Source organism: Lactuca sativa, chromosome 5 (genome assembly GCF_002870075.4).
Source record: "Lactuca sativa cultivar Salinas chromosome 5, Lsat_Salinas_v11, whole genome shotgun sequence".
NCBI lineage: Eukaryota > Viridiplantae > Streptophyta > Magnoliopsida > Asterales > Asteraceae > Lactuca > Lactuca sativa.
In genome coordinates this window covers 199,554,114-199,563,520 of record NC_056627.2, presented here as the reverse complement: position 1 = coordinate 199,563,520, position 9,407 = coordinate 199,554,114, and the positions used below count along the sequence as shown (strand labels likewise).

Here is a 9,407-nt window from a genome sequence, read left to right as displayed (position 1 = left end):
CATGAACCAAGTAAGAGCGTCGTTTCTAATTAGGACTCCTTATGAGTGCATCATTTTTGAGTTTTTGGATTATGGCGCCATGTGAGTGTATCATTCTATTTTCTTGTTAGTTACTTATTAGAAGATTACTAGATAAAACAAATCATCTGGTAGGGAGTAGTGGTCACGTGTACCAAATTCTAGTAGTTGCTAGACTTGCTAACAATAAACTTATTGGCTCCAACTTCTTTGAGTGTAGCAAAACTATTTGTATCCATATCTGAAGCATGGAAATATCTTCTCATCTCACATCTAATCCCCTTAAAGGTGATGGCTAGATTCATAGTTACAAAGTTTGTATTTGCAAATTATGAATTATACTGAGCCTTCTAACTCATCTATGGTTAGTCATTGTGAATATGTGAAGGAACTCATGGACTATCTCGAATTTTCTTTTATAAATAAAAAGTTTGCTTCTTATTTTATTCTGATAAAGGAAGGAAGAGATGTAGCAAATTCCAATTAAGATTTTAAGAATAATTTTGTTGGTAAGAAATTGTATTTATTAATTCTTATCTTATTATGACGTTTATTAACTTTATGTTATTTAATTGTTACTAAAAATACAATCGAAATTCATATATTAAAAAAAAAAAAAAGTTATTTTTCAATGTTTTTCAGGGACATGCTTATCTAAAAAGGCCTGAGCAAGATTGGTGAAGCTAACACCAACACCATCAGCAGCTGCATATCTTTTAATCACATCCACAACTTCAGGTCTTAAGATACCTTCTTTAGTAGATTCATTACACAGATAATACAAAGCCCCAAGAGCATACTTCACCTACCAAACACATAAACATTAAAATAGGTTTTAAAAAATACAATGCCTTTCATAAGAAAAAAAAAATGAAATTACAATGTTATATTTGTAATTCTTACTGTATTTTTAACAGGACTTGATAAGCATTGTACAAGAAGAGGTATTCCATCACATTTTATTATTACTGCAGCATTTGCAGGATCTGTTGACAAAAAAAAAAGTACATTACTATTAACTATTAAGTCCTAACATTTTACAAATTTGCCCTCCGTATTTTTAACATACCAACACATGAATTGCAGATCCCTCCAACACCAAACTCTATTAGCTTCTCATTGGACTCTGTTATGCAGTCCAGGAAAAGTTCCAAAACATTAAGCTGATTATGAATTATGATCCACTTGTCAAGTAAAACAGAAGAAGTTGGCATTATAAACTAATAAATAAATAAATAAATAAAAAGAATTAACCTGGCGCATAAATGTATAATTGTAGGGATCATATGCAAAGTTTGATAAATTAGCAACGATTTTCTCCTTCGACTCTGCAATTACAAAGAACCAAAAAGAAGAAGAAATTGATAACAAAATTAAGATTCATACACACGTTTAGTTAAATCAACAATATAGTTACATGTGCTTATCTATATATCTTGATGAAAGACAAATTATTGTCACAAAAAGGCGTATATTAACTCTACAACATACCTTCAGTAGATGCATTCTGAAACTGAGCTACAAGTTCCTACAAACATAAAAAAGATATAAATAATTAAATACAAGTATTATTATATACATAATTTGCACTAAATAAGGATACAGGAATCATGCTGAAGTATCGGTTCTTCATGGCCAATTATTTTTCTTTTGTGAATAAGGATAATAAATTAGAAAAAATGAAATATAATTATAGGTTTATGAATCATACCTGAAGGTATTGTACCCTTGGAGTACCATATTTTCCAGTACGTTCTTCTTGTCTTTGAGTATTAGTGAACATGTAGTAGTCTGCTAAACATGTAAAAAGGTTAACGTTTTCTGATAATTCAATTATTTTAAGAAAATTAACCAAATTTTTTTGGCAAAAGAACAAACTGGAGTCTGAGGGGGTGTTTGGCTTAACTTTTCAAACCCCAAAAGTCCTTTTTGGAAAAGTTACAAAAAGTCAGGATTTCCTGACTTTTCCAAAAAGTTCATTTTCCTTATGTAAAAACTTCAAAAGTGGCTTTTAAAACTAGTTTGCCAAACATCTTTTGCTTTTTTTTCTTTTCCAAAAAAGACTTTTGGCTGTGAAAAGCTAAGCCAAACACCCCCTGAGTATATTGGTCCAGCCCATTGTGCATCGGATTTTAGACTGAATTTTTAAGATCTGAATTTTTAAGAGATCTCAAGTTCTAAGAGGGTCTGGATTTTTAACGGGCTGTTTGGTTGGAGCCTCAGATTGTTGTACTGAATTATAAAAATGACCATTTTACCCTTCTGTATTATTATGCTTTATAAGATAACCAAAACAACTTCTTGAATAATTGTAAAAAAAAACATCATAATAAACTTCTTGATTGTTGTACTGAATTATAAAAATGACCATTTGTTCCTTTCTCATTACTGAATTGATGACAAAAATTAAAAAGATTTCCAATTAACAAATATGACAAAAAGTTTCTACTTTTCATATTTTTTGTTTTTAACTTTAATCAGCCACATACAACACCAAAGCATGCTTATAATGCAACCCTCTAGTTGAATACTATAACAAATTTAGCCCAATATTTTTCTCCTAAGCATTTCATCGAACAGGTAGTAGACCACATTGAACGGATACACCTAAGCATCTATCAGTTTATTTACATATAATACTTTATATTTAATCGTTTATATTAATCTTTTTGACAAAAAAAATGACATAAATAACATCAATTGAAGAATGTATCAACAAAGATCAGATGGTCAACATCGATTCAGCAAAGTGAGAGACCAAAAAAAGAACACTTCGGAAGATAAAAAGAAAATGGAGAAAATGGGAAAGAAACATCGATTCCAGCTAAGTAAGTGATCAAAAAAATCGATTCAAGCAACATCAGAAAACTACTTCAGTGAAAACGGACAAATTTAGGGTAAGAACAAATTGAAAAACCTTACCGGATGGCTGTTGTCGACGAATTTGACGGAGTTGGATAGCGTCAATGGTGGCGCTGCAGAGGCGGAAGCGGTGACCGGTTGGTGGCGGAGTGCTGACGGAGGGTAGCAAATCGTCGACAAGGGATGGGAGGGGAAAAGGATACGTGAGAAATAGAACGAGAAGAGACAACTATGGATAAAAAAAGGAACACGCGTGTATTTTTTATTTTATTTTTTTATTTTTTATTTTTTATTTTTTATTTTTTTTTGAGACATAACCTCGTATCTGAAATCTCGTATCTGAAATATTAAGAACTTTATGAAAAATTAAGACGTAAAAATTAACATAAGATGCAACCAAACAATCTACATCTGAATTATTAAGATCCCTCTTAATTTTCTAATTAAGAGACTACCAAACAGCCCTTGAATATCAAGTATTACAAAATTAACCAGAAATAGAAATTTTGCAAACAAAAAATGGCATTTGATTCTAAGAGGGTTTACATGTGTAAGTACTTGCTTCCTTTACTTGTATTTATATTTCTTTTTATTAACTGAAATCCGTTAATGTTAAAGATCATGTTCGGAATGTAGTGTTAATTCGTATCCGATGTCTTATACAGCTAGTTATTTTGCCTTAATAAAGTCCAATACATTAGATAACTAGTTTGGTTTATTATAGCAGTCTAGAGATAACTCTTGAATTAATTCTATATTCCAAAATACAAAGAACGGATCTGGAATATGAAGAACAATCCAATCTGGAATGCAATAAACATTTTGGATTAATGTTCAACGTAATTTTTTATACTAATTTCTTTATTCATTTTTCACCATAAATGCATTTCGATGTTTCTCTTATAATGTCTTACACACATGTCAATGTTATGGATATTCTTGGAAAAATCAATAACCAACCAGCATACAAACCTATTTTTTGAAAGACATGCTTTGTTAGGTTCTAAGATATTCATGCAAGTGTATAAAGGGACCCTTTGCTTTTGCATCATATATTTTGCAAAGAACTTGTCACAAATCCTTGAAACGACGTAAAGAAAATGGTTTTTTAGATCAAGACCTTCGAGTTGGCCTTTTGGGAGGGAATGAAACTAAAATTTCAACTTAAGCATTGATTTGAACTCTAGGAATAAGATTTGGGGTCCAATTAAGCCCTAAATTTAAGAAATGGTAATATTAAGAAGAGATTGTAACCAGGGCCGGTCCAAAGCTATTGTGGGCACAAGGCGAAAAGAAAAAATGGGCCCCTAAATTCATAAATATAATAAAAATTAGTTCAAAATAAAACACTATAAAATTCACTATTAATATTAAAAAACACAAATATTGTCACAACTTTACAAAAACAACTAATTTAAAGGAAAATATTTCTCCTAGCTTTTCTTGATGCAAAATCATTAATAATACTATTCAAATCAATTTTATCTAACATGTTTTTGTTGGATTAGGTGTCTAAGCCCATAACTATAATTGATATGTACTTGAATTGATAGCAGCACAGTCCTTTTGGGTTGCCCTCAAACCTAGCAACCAGACAAGGAAATTATGAAATGAGAGATATTAATTTATTATAAGATTAATAAATTAATATAAATGAATTTATTAATATGTTAAAAGATTAATATATTAATAAGAAATCATTTTGTTTAATTAATTGTTAGCCAGAAATTAATTAGAATTAATTTTGGGGTTAAAAGAATTAATTATAAAGTGCAGGGACTAGTTTGCAATTATCTAATAGTTGAGTGGAAGGCTCCAGAACCTCCTTGGAAGGAGGTGGACGAAATCTATAGGGGAAACCCTAAGGATTTCGTCCAAGGGGGCTTGGATAAGGCCTTTGGCTTTGCTTAGGCCCTAAGCAAGGAGCATTAGGGTTTTTCCTAAACCCTAGATCCCTCAACTATATAAGGAGCCTCCTGGTTCACATTTTGGTGACTCTTTCTTTAGAAGAAACCCTTAGGGCCGAAAATTGCATACTCCCTCTCTCTCCTTCTACTTTCCTTCTTGCTAGTTTGGGTGTGATTCCATTAGAGGCATTACACTTGTGGTGCTAAGCTTCCAAGAAGATCAAGATCAAGATTAAGGGAATTATCAATTGTTTACTATAACAATTGAAAGGTATGTAATTACTAAACCCTAGTTTGTTAATTTTGATATTAGCCTCTCTCCTCTAGGGTTCTTGTTTTGCAATTCAAAGTTGTATGTTCAATAGATAAAACATAGCTCCAAAGTAGGTTGCATGTGAACTTAGGAATTATTTTTCTAGTTTATTTGTTTTACCTAAAACCCATCAGTGGTATCAGAGCCATTGTTGTTTTAAATTGAATTGCTATAATAGTTGAATTGCAAATTAGGGTTTATAGCCATTAAACCCTAAAGGCCAAAATTTTCGATTTTAGGGTTTTGGTGCAAAGGGTTTTCGAAAACCCTAGCCTCCATGAACCCTAATCGAAATTAGGGTTAGGGTTTCCAAAACCCTAGCCTCCTCCCCTTGTAATTTCGAAATATGCTCCCTCTTTTAGGGTTTCTTTGTTTTGGATAATAGTTGCCTTATTGGATTATTGAGATAAATAAGGAAATTATCCTATCCCCATATTTTCGAAATCTAGAAGGGATATGGATTAGGATTAAGTTAATTGTTTAATTTAATTAGATAATCCTTAAAAGATTTAATAAATTAATTAAAAGTTAATTAATAGATAAATATTAAATCTAATTAATTGGTTTACTTAAATTTAAAATTTAATAGTTTAAATTTCGAAAAATTTATATAAACCCTTGGAGTTTTAAAATGTTTTAAAACACACCTTATATGTATATTATAATTAAAAGTTAAATATTATATATGTATAAGAATATGGTCAGTCAAATCGCTAGTATGCCTCATTCACGAAGCTAATCTATAAGGGGGGTATAAGGAAACTGCCTATAAAATGGTAGTTGAATGGGTGTCCACTCTCACCCACCGCTTCCTTGATTAGTGGAGGGTCGTTAGCAGAACGGATTTGATAGGACAACTACATCTCATTAAAAGTATAATGTTATTAAAGAAAGTACTAGAACACTATTTTTCAAAATCCCAACTCTAGTTACTTTAGGAAAAATGTGAAAAGTATGCTAATCCATGAAATTGCACATTATGCTTTATTGGTCGTTAGTGGAGCGTGTGTGGTTAACCGGCACACTAAAAGGCACTAATAAAGAGTAGTAATGGGTATCTTATAATTGTCATTTTGATGGAGCGTGTGTGGTTTACCGGCACATCAATGGTTAATGATAAAGACAATGAGGTTACCGAGCACATTTGCATGGTTATTCACATCTTGTTTGTGATCCTCGGCATCCCAGTCACAAATAGAAGAGCCTAATCCGAGATTAAAACATGCCATTGAATAGTTTCAATGTATCTCAAACGATCTAGGAGTTTCCAATACATTTAAAACTTAACCTTCTTTTTCGTTTTTCGTGGTGGAAATTGGTAAATCGTCATTTACCTACCTTCAAATATTCTGCAAATTGGATTACGGCATCCCTCTTCCAATTTGTGGAATGTTGTGTTGGATCGTAGCCTCGATGTTTCTTTTGGGTGTTACATCAAGGATTCTTATCAACTAACTTGAATTTTCTCCCGGTTTTGTAGATGTCTGAATCTAACCATGGTCTTCCCGAATCTAAAGGAAAAAATATTCCTGCTCAAAGTCTGTTCCACTATGAAGGTGAAAGATCAATCCCTACCATGTGGACTAACTTGATTCCACTTCCTCCACCTCCTCCCGTTGTTCTCCCAAACCTACAAGTTTGAAGGCTTGAAAAGTTCAAGCTCACTAAAGCCCTTTTGGCAAGTAAACACGAAGATGGGAAACCTGTGTGTGCACACGTCTTAGAGATGAAGTCACACATTGATAGGTTAAGCATGTTTGGTGTCGAGATTTCAGGTGAGTTGGCTGTTGACTGGGTTCTTCAGTCACTTCCTGAATCATATAGTGAGTTGGTTAGAGAGTACTATATGATGGATCACGACGTGACCCTCATTGATCTCACCTATTTGCTTATAGCTGTTGAATCAACAATGATTTGGCGTGCTGATCAAGCAAATTTGTCTGGTGAATCAAACTCCCAAACTTCAAGGGGCATTGAAAATGATGACATTGGAGATCCAGTAAAGGTAAACTCTGAGATTGTTCCTTGTGTCATTCCAAAAGAGTCCATTTGCTTTTATTACCAAAAGAAGGGGCATTGGAGACGAAGCTGCCCTATCTACCTGAGAGATCTAAGAGATGGTAGAGTCTAGTGTTATGACTCCTCCTTGGGTATAAAATCCACTATCTAACTCCATCAAGTTCCTATTCATTGATTCTTAATACATAATGTGATAAGATTACATTTGAATGTTTTGCAGGATTAGAGAAAAGAGAGGAAGCTTGATGGAAAAGCAAGATGAGTCTGATCACGAAGAAATGGATCACCGTCGCATGGATTCGAAGATCAGATTTTGAGCTTAGAAAGTTATGATAGATTTGTTAGGAATAAATACATAGTTTTTCAGTTGATTTTGCATTGTAAGGACAAGTTTTCCGCTGCTTTTATGAATAAAATAAAATTTTTTGGTTTGAATAATTTTATATATCCTTGCAATGAAGTCGTTATGAAAAAATTGATGTATTGTTATCAATAATGGATTTGATTCTTAATTATGTCATTTGTGGAAATGTCGAGAGTTTGCCAAATGAGGAAAGATTCTCATCGCCCAAGCTTCAATTGGACAGAAACTTGGAGTCATGCAACTTGATTGCGTGATGAATGAGAAACTTCATATTTGGAAATTAGACTAATTCTTTGACAAAGTGTCAAGAGAAGGACTAGGATATCAAGTACACTAGGTTGTACATTGATCAAGTCCACCACGAGAGTGATAAAGATATTCGTCATGATTTACTAAAGTTTAGTGAATATGGTTATGCTTATAAGATTAAATATAATTCTGAGTTGATTGAAAGAATTTCAATCAATGGCAGAACGAATACGAAGAATCAAGTAGGAAGAAAGATAAAAGTATCTATATTCTAAGAAGAAGGGAGAGTAACTTTTATTGTGTTTTATGATAAGTCTTAATGATTAGGAACCATATCTCAATTGATCCTCTAAGTAAGTCTTAGTACATTTGCATGTCTAAGAAGAGGAATCGAGAATTGTGGAAATGGTTAAAATCAAGAAGTCAATCATACTTCGTTCCAACATCAAGTCTTAGAGTTATACTCCAAGATTGTGAATTGAGTGACAAGTCTCAAGAAGGTTTATAACACTCATCAAATGTGGAATTTGGAAAAGTTTTCTTATTCTTGCACATTTAAAATTTGTAAGTTGTCTTGGATAAGACAAAGACCAACTAGGACAAATTTTGTGAAGTGTTTTTGTCTTGATAAGAACCACACTAACTCTTGAATATTTGTTTTGTCGAGGAAAGTTTCCTGACAAGAGAATCATATATGTCAAGAGGTCAGTGGGAGTTTTATTGATCTTGAAAAAAGGTTTCAAGAACTAATCAAGAATAAACCTTATCGATCATCACTAGCACACGACTTGAGGTTTATAGCCTATCGTGGATGACATACTCCTTTTCTATGCCATTCCAATTGAATTAATTATGCAAGTGAGTTCTATGAGTTCTCATGTGAATGCATAAAGACATAGCACCTTGATCAATGGAAAGTACATTGATAAGTAAGGATGAGTTGATAAACCACTTGGAAGACATGGTGGGCACTCGTGTTACCATGAGGCAAGAAATCAAGATTGAGAAAGTTCAGTCCATATGAGTTTGGATTTGTCACAAACTTTGGTTTTGACAAATTTACATGGATAGGAACTTATACACCACAAAATCTAAGTGTCATAAGATTACCTCCTTCATGAAAATGACTGTGAGGAAATGCTTTCACTAAGAGAGATTTTAAGAAGATAGCAATTGTGGAAATTGTATTCTCAAATTCTATTATGATTACGACATCCCTTTCCATAGTTCGAATTATGAGATTTGACAATTAGTCTGAACATTTGACATAAGTTCTGAATTTGTCTAGACACACATATGAGCTTTCTAAGGCAAAGGTGTATGATTTTAAGAAGCTTTGATAAAGGCTTATCAAAGCATTAGGTATTAGAAATATGAACTTAAGGAATTCAATAAGCATTGTTCACTGGAAGTTTAATTGTTTTCTGAATACATGTCAAAGCTAGTGGGAGCATAAGTGTTATGCTGGTAAGAAAATAATCATCATGTTAGTGGGAGCATGATTATTATGGTAAATTATTGCGAGTTAGCAATATTAATTATAGAAAACAAAGATTCACTTTGCAAAGTTGTAATGTTTGAAAAGTTGTTTTGCTATAATTAAGGGAGAGAATATTATACTTCATTTCAAAATTCTAAAGCTTAGATCGAGAAATGTTAATAAATTTAGTCAAGG

At 32.5% G+C, this 9,407-nt stretch overlaps 1 protein-coding gene across 2 annotated transcripts; it reads right to left on the bottom strand.

Moving 5' to 3' along the window:
• Positions 1-519: 519 nt before the first annotated feature.
• Positions 520-3,113, bottom strand: LOC111880583 (uncharacterized). 2 transcript variants are annotated; one of them, XM_023877015.3, is made up of 7 exons: positions 2,941-3,113; positions 1,730-1,812; positions 1,510-1,546; positions 1,273-1,346; positions 1,088-1,181; positions 922-1,004; positions 520-823 (listed from the first exon to the last, which is right to left on the bottom strand). In XM_023877015.3, the coding sequence occupies exons 2-7, from the start codon at positions 1,799-1,801 to the stop codon at positions 647-649; spliced, it is 537 nt and encodes a 178-aa protein (XP_023732783.1). In that variant the 5' UTR covers positions 1,802-1,812; positions 2,941-3,113; the 3' UTR covers positions 520-646. The 2 variants fall into 2 exon arrangements, with proteins under 2 accessions (XP_023732783.1, XP_023732782.1); XM_023877014.3 differs by having other exon boundaries at positions 1,730-1,809; positions 2,941-3,111.
• Between the last annotated feature and the right edge of the window lie 6,294 nt (positions 3,114-9,407).